At 37.1% G+C, this 13,402-nt stretch overlaps 2 protein-coding genes across 3 annotated transcripts in view; both read right to left on the bottom strand.

The window, feature by feature from the left end:
* Nucleotides 1-7,961, bottom strand: part of sec31b (SEC31 homolog B, COPII coat complex component) — a 39,940-nt gene extending 31,979 nt beyond the window's left edge. For both annotated transcript variants that reach the window (XM_077230843.1, XM_077230844.1), the window contains exons 1-6: nt 7,857-7,961; nt 7,255-7,347; nt 7,009-7,132; nt 3,658-3,856; nt 3,125-3,220; nt 947-1,087 (exon numbers count right to left, since the gene is read on the bottom strand). In XM_077230843.1, coding sequence (XP_077086958.1) covers nt 947-1,087; nt 3,125-3,220; nt 3,658-3,856; nt 7,009-7,132; nt 7,255-7,333 — 639 coding nt within the window. In that variant the 5' untranslated portion in view covers nt 7,334-7,347; nt 7,857-7,961. The remainder of the gene's footprint in view (nt 1-946; nt 1,088-3,124; nt 3,221-3,657; nt 3,857-7,008; nt 7,133-7,254; nt 7,348-7,856) is intronic.
* Nucleotides 7,962-8,389: 428 nt separating this feature from the next.
* ndufb8 (NADH:ubiquinone oxidoreductase subunit B8) lies at nt 8,390-13,079 on the bottom strand. The gene is made up of 5 exons (XM_077230842.1): nt 12,934-13,079; nt 12,324-12,450; nt 12,114-12,213; nt 9,457-9,612; nt 8,390-8,553 (listed from the first exon to the last, which is right to left on the bottom strand). The coding sequence occupies exons 1-5, from the start codon at nt 13,052-13,054 to the stop codon at nt 8,461-8,463; spliced, it is 597 nt and encodes a 198-aa protein (XP_077086957.1). The 5' UTR covers nt 13,055-13,079; the 3' UTR covers nt 8,390-8,460.
* Between the last annotated feature and the right edge of the window lie 323 nt (nt 13,080-13,402).

Genomic DNA, 13,402 nt, shown 5'->3' with positions numbered 1-13,402 from the left:
GACTCAAGAAGAAGTGACAACATTTCCGAATGGATAGTTGATGAATTTATGTAGCTGATGTGTAGTTATCTTGTCATTGATTAGCATATTCTGTCATGCTAAACTATAAATTGCGTTTCTGGGGGCGGGGTTTAGGTAAATTTTAGGGTTTGTGATGTCACTAACCCAGGAGGAAGCTAGTGTAGTCCCTACCAGCCGTTTGTTGTAGTCCTTAAAAAAATGACTTCTGTGAAATCGCTTTGAACTTTGAGCCTTGTAACTTTGCAGATGTTGTTTATGCTCAAACAGCAACATTACACACTAGCTAAAGTTAGAAAAGTGAAATCATAATCAACCACCCCTTTAAAACTAGCTAATGTTGGGGGATTCCTAACAGTTAAAGGAAGTGGATTCCACCACAGAGAAAGTTCTTTCATCAATAGTTTTTAGTCTGCAAGAAGGCTGTTTAAGGAGAAAAGAAATATTTGACAAATCACACATGCATCACAAACTATTACAGGTGACTGATGTCATCTTGCTTTCTCTAGCAAATCTTGGAGCTGGAATTCCAGATGACTTGACAGCTTGTACACAATCGCTTACTCGAAGCAAAATATAATTTCTTATGTTTGTTTTTGGTAGTGCTGGGCAACGATTAATTGCATCCAAAATAAAAGTTTGTGTTTACATAATATATGTTTGTGTACTGCGTATAAATATATATATACAGTTTTTACATGCAAATATTTCTTAAATATATACATGCATATGTGTGTATTTATATATACAAAGTAATTACACACAGTACAAACACGTATATTATGTAAACAAACTTTTATTTTGGATGCGATTTTTTTTGCGATTTATGCGATAATTTTTGTATTCTTGGGTGAAATATGACGTCTTACTGCACATGTTTCCTCAATCAGAGGCTCATACAAGCGTTCAGTGTCATGGATGTTCTTACCCTGTTGCTGTGGTCACTGATTTTGATGATGGGCTCGTTCTTCCTCAGATCCCAGACCACGGCTTTCCCACTGGGATTGGCCGATGCCAGTATGTGTGGCACTTGACTGTTCCACGCCACCACGCTCACGTCCTCCGCTGGCTACGACATGCACAAGCACATGGATAAAACCACCGCAATGTCTGTAACTTTCCCACAAACCAACAGCTGAAGTTGAGCATCCAAAAATTAGCATCCAAATCAACAAACCCCAGGAAAGACACGCCACTTTCTGAACACTCTGCAGACGAAGTCTCAGAATTGTTGTTTTTTTAGGTAGTAAACCATTGATTAGTGTCAGTAAGTGCCCCTATTATGCTGTTATTAAAGGCTCATAATGTTGTTTTAGAGTCTCCTACAATAGTTTTACATGCATCCGAAGTCAAAAACACTTTAGTTTCCTCATAATCTCCACAACAGCGTCAGCTGTTTTCTCTGTGTCTGAAACACCTCCATCAAGGATTCAGTCTCTCTAAGCTCCGCCTCTCTGAGAGATACTCTGCTCTGATTGGTCAGAAAGCAAACGCTCATTATCATATCTGAATCTCACAGTGATACGAACAGTAACGATGGCGTGAGTTTTACCGTATCAATCTCAGAAAACAGCGTCTTCTCGACATGAACAACACGAACCAAACTCTTCCAGTCTCAGATAAACTAGTGTTTGAGGGCGGAGCTACGAGATGCTGCTCAGCCAATCAAGACTAGAGGCTGGCATTATGCAAATGAATTACAAACCTACTTAATTTTGATCAAGGTTTGATTAGGAAGTGAGAATGGAATTACTGACGACTCGTTTCAGGCAGTTCAGAATCACTTTCTTTTAGGAGACAAAATTCATTTATCTTTGATCTTTGAAACTTTGAACCTTATACATTCACAAACAACTTTATTACACACTAAATGAAAGGACATATCTGAAAAAGCATAATAGGGGCACAGAGAGATGCTAGAGAAGAGGTTAATTAGACCCAAACCGCTCACACACACACACACACACACACACACCCTCACCAGCACCTTCATCTTACCTCACTGAGCTAAAGGAACAGAGAGACAAATGCATTCATTTTACCATCAAATAATACTACCAACACTGATGACTAGGGCTGGGTAAAAAATATCGATTTCTCGTTTTTAATCGATTCTCATTTTTACGAACCGATATCGATTCTTAAATCCCGAGAATCGTTTAGTCATCCTGTTTTCAGTTGATGAATGAATGGAACATTGTAGCGCGCATCCCATCCAATAAACGCAATAAAAGTCTCAGATTTCAAATTACGTCCATTTTCTTACGAAATTCAAAAACATAAATACCGTTTTGGCGCTGTGGCGTGAGATCGCTCTGGCGCAGCTCAAGAGAAGCAGCAGCGCCGAGCACACATGATCTCCTCTTCCGCCTTAATATTACCAGTTACAGCGTGAAATAAACATGAATGAGCATCTGAAAGTGTGTTAAAAGATAGAGTATAACTTATCGAAATCCTTGTTGTCACATGGAATCGCTCAATCATTGTTTCAACCGAGGAAAGACGTCAGTGAAACAGCTTGTAAACAATGTCATGTAACGTCACATTTACCTCAGAAAAACCATATCCAGTGACCATGAACTCGTTAGTCAGCTAGAAAAATTAACTCTAGAGAGGAGCATTTTGCTAAATATATGCACCATATTACATATGCATTTTATGTTATTTTATAATTATTTTATGTTTTTCAATATTTAATGCATGTTTGAATAAATCTGGTAAGTTTTTATGACAGCCACCATTTAAATATTTATATTTCATATAACTTTATTATTAGAAAAATAAATAAAAGTGTAATTGTTTGTATACAAATCAGGAAATCTTTATCTTTAATATTAGGCTATAGTAGGCTAATGAAATAATTTTAATGATACAACTGACTCCCATAGTTTACAGCATTGGTTAAGAGATTTGTTTTCCTTGAGAAAATTTGCCATGTATTGTACCTGATATCCAAAATAATCAATATTGAATCGAATCGTAATCGAAATCGAATCGAATTGCAAGCTTGTGAATCGAAATCGAATCGAATTGTGAAATTTGTGTCAATACCCAGCCCTACTGATGACACAAAACACTTCAAAGAATCAAGAACAATTGTTCACACCTGTGACTTGGTGCCCGGTGTCATCGGATTACTGAAGTTGTTCAAATCCCAGATGTATATTTCCGAATCATTGGCTCCTGATGCGATGAGATTACTCTGACAGAGAGGGAAAAACACATGTTTGCAAACGCGACTCCACACTGCAAAAACTGCTTTTCTCACTCAGTATATTTGTCTTGTTTCCAGTTCAAATACCAAAAATTATTAAATCAAGATGCATTTACTTTAGTAGTAAAACGCCATTAAATATTATGTCTTGTTTTCTGGGGAAATAATTAAAAATTAAGTGAGTTGTTGCTTAAAAAAAGCAAAATTATAATAATCATTTAGATTTTTTATGCATCCACTCACTTAATTTTGTTTACTTCCCCCAGAAAACAGGACATAATAATATCTAATGTTATTTTACTCGTCTAGTAAATGCATCTTGATTTTTAGATATTTGGACTGGACACAAGTCAAAAACACTGAGTAAGAAAAGCCTCTTTTGCAGTGCAGACGCGAGTGGCTGTGAAACGAGACGAGAGCTGCACCTGGAAGCGGTTGTAGTCGAGCGCGTGCACGGGTCCCGTGTGTTTGTTGGACTGTCCGATCACGGCGTCTTCGCCCGCGGAGAGAATAGCGTCCGGGCCGAACACGGTCACGCTCCCGTTCTCACTGCCTCCGATGAGCCGGCCCGATGAACCTGCCGTCACGTCCATGTCAAACGCCACCCAGATCAGACTGTGAAACCTGCCAACACACACACACTGAGATCATCAAACACACAAACACCAGGGGCCTATAGCATGAAGCCGGTTTAGGTGGCTAGCCAGCTATGTTTCAGTTTAGTTTGCGTCAACCCTGGGTTTTAGGGAAAATGAAAGTGGTTTAGTTTTAGCAGTGTTCATCGCCATAGTAACTTACGCTCCACGGCTAACCTGGTCCGGGGCAGGTTATGTTCCAGGTAAGAGGTTGCAAACTGAACTTGGACCAATCAGCTGCGAGCAAAGTGACGCATGTCTGATGCGATAAAGTCACTCCACCTGTTTCTACTCCAAATTAAAGGTCACTACAAGGCAAATGATTTTTAAAGACAAAATCGTCTGGTTTTTAGTGATGCTTATTTAGAATAATAAATTTGTATGATTTAGATATCATTTATGTAATTATTATACCCTTTATCAATCACACATGTACAATTTTAGTTCATTGATTATTATTACGCAGTTTAAATGAATAAATATATAACGGTAATATAAATACGCTTTAGCATCAATAGATGAAGCTATAAAATAACTACATGTGAGCTTAAATGTTCAATTCTCTCTATACCTTTATCAGCTGTATAAAATAACTTCACAACTTTTACTTGCACTGATATACAGTAGCGAGACTTTTTCTTTTAGTTGTCCTCTTTCATAGACCGCTGTTTTCTTCTTGCTGTGTAAATTTGTTTAAATTCTTACTATTTTAATACTTTTATTCAATAAGTGAATTGCGCTGCTTCTCTCGCGAGAAATTAATCTCAGTTACACTCTTACTCAACGTGTGATTGGCTGTTCGCTACTGATGTCACACTTAAACTCCTAAACTCAGGATCAAAGCCTGGGTTGACAGAGAAAGTTGATGATCAGCATCATGGTGCCAACAAAGCCTGGTTGGATTGGTTTGGTTTTGTCAACTCTAAACTAATCCTGTAACCCTGAGTTTGTTAAACTAGCATCATGGTACAGGGCCCAGGACACTTTACACACACACACATATGATTCAAATTAATGTCTGATCATTTATAGCTTTTTCTAAATGTCAATCATTTGTTAACAAACAAGTATTCATTACTTTAATGAGCTCATTGTTCCTGCTTTAAATTATTACATTGTTTAAATTAATACATTTTTAGCTGTGATTTTGTATATGTACATAACTTAGACAGTTTCCTTTTGATAACAGATCACTCTAAATTTTAATGTGGACTATTTTTTTGTAAAGCTGCTTTGAAACAATGTGTATTGTGGAAGGCGTTATAAAAATAAATGTAAATTGAATAGCGATAATTATCAAAGAATAAGTCAGCTTTATTTCTATAGCGCTTTATACAATACAGATTGTTTCAAAGCAGCTTTACAGTGATAAACAGGAAAATAACAGAATCAATGCTGCAAACTTCTGCTGTAAAATGTGTCATTATTCAGATCAGTGTTGATTCAGTTCAGTCCAATAACTGTGTTAAGTTAAGTTGAAATGAGTTTGTAATAACAAATTACAAACAAATTAACAAGAAAAATAATATAATAATAATTAATCATTATTTAACATTACAACTGTAAAAATTACAATATTTATGCCTCTGAATTTAATGTTTTCAAACATTTAATTTTCAGACAGTATGAACAAACAAAATATGAATCTTAAAACTGATAAGTTTAACAATATTACAAAATTAAATATACCTGTGAAAATATACTAACAGTAATAATACGTTTTTATTATATAAAATTCATGCAAGTCTACAGAAATTGACAAATCCCTTTTGATATGCTAATAAAGTATTATCTAGCATAATATTAACAAAGCATTTGCATTTATGCTCATGCAGTAAATGTCTCAAAATTGTGACTTTAGTATTTTGTGCACAACGATCTACTTGAAAATGAGTGATAACTAACTTCATTTAGTCCAAGGTTGCAACCCTGACACCCATTATGTAGTATATTTAATATTCAGCGACTTCCTTTTTGTGCAAAGCGAAATATGAATATATAGTGAAGTTTAACTCTTTAAAACAGCAGCAGTGAATCTGACAACTGCATGAACAAAAAAACCTGAGAGAAAAACTGGAAATGCCAGTTTAACAACATGCCATTATGAGAAATTGTGACAATCTGAAAAGGTCAAACTGATCAGTGAAGGGACACACACCCCAGACGTGTCAGAAACATGTTCACACAAGTGTGTTTGTGCGTGTTAGATCATGCAGAACACAGAATGAAGACACTCTAGAATAAAGCTGCGGTTAAACCTGTATTTCTGCTATTGAATTGTTGCTGGGGAAGAAAGTTATTAACATAAACATAAATTAGTTTCAAAGTAATGCACATCAATAAGAGAAGCGAGAGAACATCAACAAACTGTTGTAAAATCATCACTTTCTTACTAAATCAAGTCGTGGCTTATGAATGTTTTCAGTTCAGTATGGAGAGTGATTGTAATCGTAAACCTAAACACACCCAGCCAGTCATTAACACTAAACTAGCAAAATTACTGCTTTTAAAAGAAAATGTGAGACATGTTTGCCTGTGCAAAAGTCACGGCCACAATTCTAGGGAGTGAGGTTATCATGCATTTTCAATTTAATTTTATGTAAAAAAACAAAAGAGAACTCAACGTTTTGCAGTTTAAAAAAAAAAGGTGTTAAAACTTCCAGCTGGAAGTTCAGGAATTCAATGCATACAGAAAGTATGGATGTATATACACTAACATTCAAAAGTCGGGGTCAATATATTTTAACTTTTTTTTAATAAAGAAATTGATATTTTATTCAGCAAAGGACGCATTTAAATTGATCAAAAGTGACAGTAAAGACATTTATAATGTTACAAAAGATGCTGTTCTTTTATGAATAAAAATAAACTTGAGAAAATCTGAAGCAGCAAAACTGTTTTGAACATTGATAATAATCATAAATGTTTCTTGAGCATCAAATCATCATATTATAGTGATTTCTGAAGGATCATGTGACACTGAAGACTGGAGTAATGATGCTGAAAATTCAGCTGTTTTAAATTCTAAAAATATTTCACAATTTTTACAGTATTTTTGATCTTGGTGCAGCAGAAGAAAACATTAAAACATGTTACCGACCCCAAACGCGAGCGCTAGTGTACAGAAACACAGAAACACACCTGTTGGAGGTGGGCAGAGTTCCTCTGAGCTTCATGTCCATGGATGTATCAGCAAAATCCATCTCAAAGATCTCCAGAACGGAGGTGGTGTTGAAGGACGCGTCTAACTGCTGCGCTGCAGTGCCTGCGGATAGGAGAACATGAAGAAACTGAGATTATTATTCAAGCATTTTAAATTAAACTCGCTGTCATCCACTGCATTACACTGGCTGACAGGTGAAAACACACACATATACACCTGTGTACCTAAGGCCAGGTATGTGGGATGCTGTCTCGCAGGACTCCATGCCTGAGAAGCCGTCCTGAGGATCTCCTTCACCCTCATCTTCCTCCAAACTCCTGGAAGGACAAGAAGAACATGATGTGATTTACCTGTCAGCACTTAAATGACATTCATCTGCACTAACAGTGCCATATCAGCCTAAAGAACATGTAAGTGACTTAATATTATGTCAGATAACAGTACTAACAGAAAGTACTAACACATTTCCGCAATTATCCTCAAAGAAATCACAAACAGACTCGGATATGAGAGTGTGAAATACAGCATATATTATTCCTCAGACTGAAATGATCTGTAATCTCAGATTCTTTTGTCCTCCTTTTAAAGTATGTGTGTAATAAATGTCGTGTGGATTTCATTTAGAGCAGACGTATATATTTATAATCACGTTTATTCCTGATCAGTTGCTCTTAGCGTTAGCATTAGCATCAACCTGCTGTTCACTATCTGCGCTTCAAAACACACTAACACACCGATCAGACCACAATCACACACATTAAAACATCAGAATCTTGATTTTATCCAAAAAACGCCAAATTATACTAAGTGTTGTCTGTGTACTTACGGTTGTTGGTGATTATTAGTCTCGTTTGTGTGTTGATGAGAGTTCAGTCAGCGGCGCTCCTCGCGACACTCATGGAGAATGTAGTCCGGGGCGGAGTTGTAGTCCAGTACGGCAGCCGGCGAGGGAAAGTATGTACGAAACGATTAAAACTCAAACCCCTTCTGCTCGACTCGGTTTATCTTCCTACTCATGCCAACATTTCAAAATAAATAAACAAATTTAATATTTGAGAGATTTTATCCCCAAATCTAGAGCCAAAAGTAAAAAAGCCAGCTAAACTTGAATTATACACAACTATATTGATGTGAAGTTTTAAGGTGTTTAACACTTAATGGTGTTCTTACGCATTTTATTTAGACATACTTTACTGACATAAAGTAAATAAAAACTATTGAAAATAAAATCAATAAAAGTAAAATTTGAACAATTAAATGAATGCATGCATCTGGCACACATCATAAAAAAAAAAACCTGATGACAGTTTAAGTCTCATTTGAATGAAAAGTAGAAGCATTTTATAAGAAATGACAAGCTTTCAGTTTAAGTTAACTTTATTAGAGAGACAGAAATATACACAAGTTATGGAACAGACAGGCTTCTAGCATTAGATTTCATAATGATTGACAGGTTCTGGTTCTTTCTCCGGGTCTCCACCTCTCTCCAGGTACAGGTTGTTGTAAGGATACTGTTTAGGTGCCTTGAAAGAGAAAGAAGATCATTCATGAGATTTGTGGAAAGCTTGAGAACTTCCAGAAAAAATAACCACCATTTTTTCAGGCAGAATGATGATCCACAATTCATTTCCATGTTGGTTTTTAAGACTATTTGGCAAGTGAATGACACAAATTACCCTATTTTAAAAAAATAAAAAGCTCTACAAAGTGATAAAACAAAAAGAAATGACAGACTATTCCAGTAAGCTCTTACATGCAAACTGAGAAATCAAAAGAATACATCTGACAAATTATCTTTATCCAAAGCGACTGACATTGCATTCATGTTATACACTTAATCAGTTGCCTGAGAATCGAACCCATGATATTGCTGTTGCTAGCGTAACGATTTTGTGCAACAGGAAAGGCTGTGTAATTGCTTGCAAACAAAGCAGCAAAATTAACTAACGTCTCTAAACATGTTTGGGCTCCTAAAACAGTTTGCAATTGCGTTTGTGCCACTAGTGGTGCAGGAACAACACACTTCACTTTATTTTAGGACTGTGAAAAGATTAACAAACAAGTATTCATTACTTCAATGACCTTATCGTTTCTGCATTAAATTATTACATTGTTTAAATTAATACCTTTTTCGCTAACCGTGAATTTGTATATGCACATTTCTGAAATACATAACTTAGTTCCCTCTGATAACAGTTCCCTCTAAATTGTAACGTGAAAAGCCCTGAATTGAATATAATTTATATTATATATAAATATTTTATAAATAACATTTTTCTTAAATATATACATGCATGTGTGTGTATTTATATACAGAAAATAATTATACACAGTACACACACACATATATATAATATGTAAACAAAATTTTATTTATTTCACAGCCCTACTTTATGTAAATTGTTCATTGTAGTCCCTCTACTCACCACAGGCTGGTAACAGGGGAACATCTCGCCCAAGCCGAACATCAGCCCCATGAAGCCCAGGAAGCCCAGCAGCGTGTTACGCATGGTTCTCCAGTCCACAGGGCTCGGAGACGTGTCAACCCTGTTCCTGATGTACATGTCAAAGTCATAGTGGATCTGCAACACAAACTCAAACCGTCACAAAACAGCCACTAATCTGAGCAACCCAATACGATGCCCCCCCCCCCAAATGACGACTTTATTCAACAATCAAAGGTTGAACCACTGTAGTCACATGGGCTACTTTAACAATGTCTTTACTACCTTTCTGGGCCTTGAAAGTTGCAATAACGTTGCTGCCGGTCAGAAACCTCTCGGATTTCATCAAAAATATTTTCATTTGTGTTAAGATGATTTATGGAGCTTATGGGCTTGAAACGACTTGAGCGTGAGTAATTAATGACAGAAATTTAATTTTTTGGGTGAACTAGCCCTTTAAAGTAACACCAGGTAACTTTTCAACCTTCATAATATATTTCCAAGTCTCTTGTGATGGTACATCGACTTACAATAGGTTGAATGACACGTCTGCCATAGCCTGACGGGGTCTGTAGCGTTTTTAATCGTACTTTTAAACTTCGGGTTTCGGGTAGTAACCGGCGAACAAAGAGAACTACAAAACGCGACTGCTTTACGGCATATACGTCACTTCCACCACCACTGCCGCTTCCTTAAAATCGCAGGGCTGTCAAGTGTCACGCATTGAGCGTGACAGTCACTCATTTCGGTCTTTTGTCACGCTCTCCCGCCACACATTGTATTTCTCACGCTGAAAAACTACTTGTAATATATTTAATATGCCGCCCAAAACTCTGGCCGCGCCGCTCTCACTGTGGAACAGGCATGAATTCAAGCGCATCTCCTCTGGTGTTGTTTGTCTGGTGTTGTTAGCCAATCAGAAAATAGCACTATTGTATCTGGGTAACATTTAACGCAACAACCAATGAAACCCCGTAGTCTGGGGTGTTTTTTTGTCTGCCTGACTATGTTACGGAAGCTATCTTATCCTCCGTTTATCTTCATGAATCAGGTGATGATTTCTTGTCTTGCCTCAAGCTATAATGCAAATCGATTTGTAAAATTTGCAGATTTATTTATGGTAGCTTGATATTATAATATTGACGATATATGGTTATTATCTACCACTCAAAGATTGCATTGAAGTATCATATAGATTCAGTAAAACGGTGGGCTACTATAATGACACTGGCTTGTAAACGTGATCATCATTTGTCGTTAGAAAAAAATAAAACCCATGAAATTATATTCATATGACATGCTGAAATATATGCCACTGTACCTGGGATGAAGACATTTCACACGCGACGCAAGCAGAACACCTGCATGTGACCTCCTCCTACAGTGTTCAGGGCTATCATGGCTGTCAACAAATGCACGATGACAGAGTTTACGACAGTAATAGAGGACAATAATGTTTCCCAACTGTAGGGGGACCCCGAGAGCAAAAGTTACCTGGTGTTACTTTAATATCAAATTTGAGCAATAAGCTGTAATGTTTTATCCTACCGTACAAAAATGGTTCTAGATCTAAATTTGTTTGAGCAAGTTATTACATCTTACATTTTAAAGGCTCAGATATACTACATATTTATACAAATAGTTGTCAACACTCCATGGTGCTTTAAACCTTATATGCTGTCGTTCTTCTCTGCTTCAAAAAGCATGCAATGCAATGAAAAAGTGTGCATGCTGGAATGTTTGGGATGCACAGTGGTGCAAAATGTTTTTGTGAAGGTAGTACCCACTTAGAGATGCGTGGAAACCGCGAATAACGTGACGAAAAATAATATTTTAATTAAATTCGTGTGGGTGGCGGTTGAACCAATCAAATGAAAAAAATATATACATTGTTAAATATTGGCAACATCCGAAAAGCACATCCGTATCCTTTCTAGAACAGGCAAGAGCTTTCTAGCCTCGCGGCTCGCGTCAGCAGCGCCTTGCATCGCCAGAGACCGTACGGTGCGTGTCCACTGGCACGGAGCGAGCAAAGTGCATTGTGGGATTGACAGCGGACCGGAGAAAGCGTTGAGAGCGTCAAAAGGTTGGGTAGTTCTCAACTTTATGCAAATATCAAGCGAAAAACGCAGGCGGCAGCCAAACGCTGTGAGATTCGGGATGTAACGTCTTTCTTGAGATTACAAATATGCAAATTGTGCGGGAGTTTATGCTGAATTTAGTGCGTAAATCATTGTGTTTACAAATTAAACGCTTTGCAGTTGTTATAAGTTAAATGTTTAATTTTGGATGTGTTCATTATGATAATACTGTCTGGGTTTGTAAAAGTTTGTAAAATTGACAGGATATCTTTGCTTGGGGCATTTGGAAACAAAGCTTGTATATTTCCGATTGTAATTGTGTGCATCTCTAATGATTATACTGTGTGTGTGTTGAAAAAAACAGATTAAACACACTCACAACAGACACATGAGAGCTGAGTAGAGTTAACACATCGTTAAAACAATCAGCGGATGGCGGACGGATGATGAGTTTTATGATGTGGTTGCAGATGAAATAGCCCATCCGCGCATATCTATTCCCAATGCATGTGTGCAATGATGTCACTTGCATTAACCAGGGTTTATAGGGATTCTTACCGGCTCTCCCCAGTTCCTCCTCAGATCAGGATGGTCCCACTGATACCAGGGGTCTCTCTCATGCTGGGATCGATTAGGGAGCATCGGGTAATCACCATACCTGCGCAACAACAGTGCACACATATTTAAAATACACCACCAGCCATTCAACATTTAGGGAGGAAAACACATTATTCATTCAAAGTGTGTGAACATTAGACTGATACTCGCCCCATGCCGTCATCAGGAAAGGGCTGGTAATCTTCAAGCGTCATGTTGTATTTCTTGGCCGCTGCCGCTCTCTCTTCTGGGGTTTTTGGGTACGGGCCGGGCAGCATCTCCTTCGAACCACCAGAGGCTGCAAAAACACAACATAAAACATTATAATGACTCCACACAACACACAATACATCATTTATAACACCTGTGTTATCCAGACAACCTTAGTCACATTAAAATGCATATTAAATGTAGACATATCATTATCTAGTTTAATGAATTCATAAAATCTGTTACATGAAGAAAACGACATCCCATATTATATAATACAACAAAGGCTAACAAAGTTGGACATTTAGTAGAAACACATTTGTTAAAAAGACTAAAAAAACAGCACTTAGTTTATAACGTACTTGAAACAAATCAATAATTAATGCGAATGCAAAGCAGTCAAAAATGAACTACATTTGTTTACAAACACGTAAAAGAAGTATCATGGATTTGCTTAGCCTGTTAGCTCACCGGCCTTGACATGAAGGTTACCATCTTTTTATCCTATAAAAAACTGTTTTTATAGCGTATATTCGCATAATAATGGAGTGGCATGTGTATAAGACAGCACCTGCTCTTGTTCCGAAAACAATTTCAGAGATTCTCGGTGTTTTTCCTTTAGTAAGAGCTCGGGTTAGGAGACCCGTTCTGAGGGCCGCCATCTTGCCGCTCTGACACTCCACACCGCGCATGCGCGAAATGCTGTCAATGATTCTGCACAGAGGACACGCCTCAATGACACTGCAGCAGAAAGCGATGACAAAATTATGTCATAAATGTTTTTAAACAATTCGACATTGTTTTGTATGAATGTGAAGGCAACGGGCTTTAAGAGTCAGTATAATATAAAGTCTCATGATTTAATATCATACATATCCAACACTTGATCCATTAATACTAACACTTTCTATTCTATATCTATATCTATAAAAAATCAAATTAATGTACTGCGTCAGATTAAACTGGGAAGGGTCACAGTACTTGCATATTATTGTCCTATTGTTAGTTTAACTGCTTCTATTGTTCTCATTTGTAAGTCG

The sequence above is a fragment of the Siphateles boraxobius genome, unplaced genomic scaffold, assembly GCF_051911475.1.
Source record: "Siphateles boraxobius isolate OS27281-9 unplaced genomic scaffold, OSU_SipBor_1 151, whole genome shotgun sequence".
NCBI lineage: Eukaryota > Metazoa > Chordata > Actinopteri > Cypriniformes > Leuciscidae > Siphateles > Siphateles boraxobius.
The sequence above is the reverse complement of the archived record's forward strand: the minus strand, read 5'-3'. Positions and strand labels throughout refer to the sequence as shown.

What these genes read in the sequence shown, in the direction of transcription:
- ndufb8 (XM_077230842.1), bottom strand. Translation starts at nt 13,054, where the DNA reads ATGCGCGGTGTGGAGTGTCAGAGCGGCAAGATGGCGGCCCTCAGAACG. An exon ending in TGTTTTCGGAACAAGAGCAG is followed by an intron (nt 12,451 to 12,933) that starts GTGCTGTCTTAT and finishes GTGTTTTTGCAG; the next exon opens with CCTCTGGTGGTTCGAAGGAG. An exon ending in TTTCCTGATGACGGCATGGG is followed by an intron (nt 12,214 to 12,323) that starts GCGAGTATCAGT and finishes GTTGTTGCGCAG; the next exon opens with GTATGGTGATTACCCGATGC.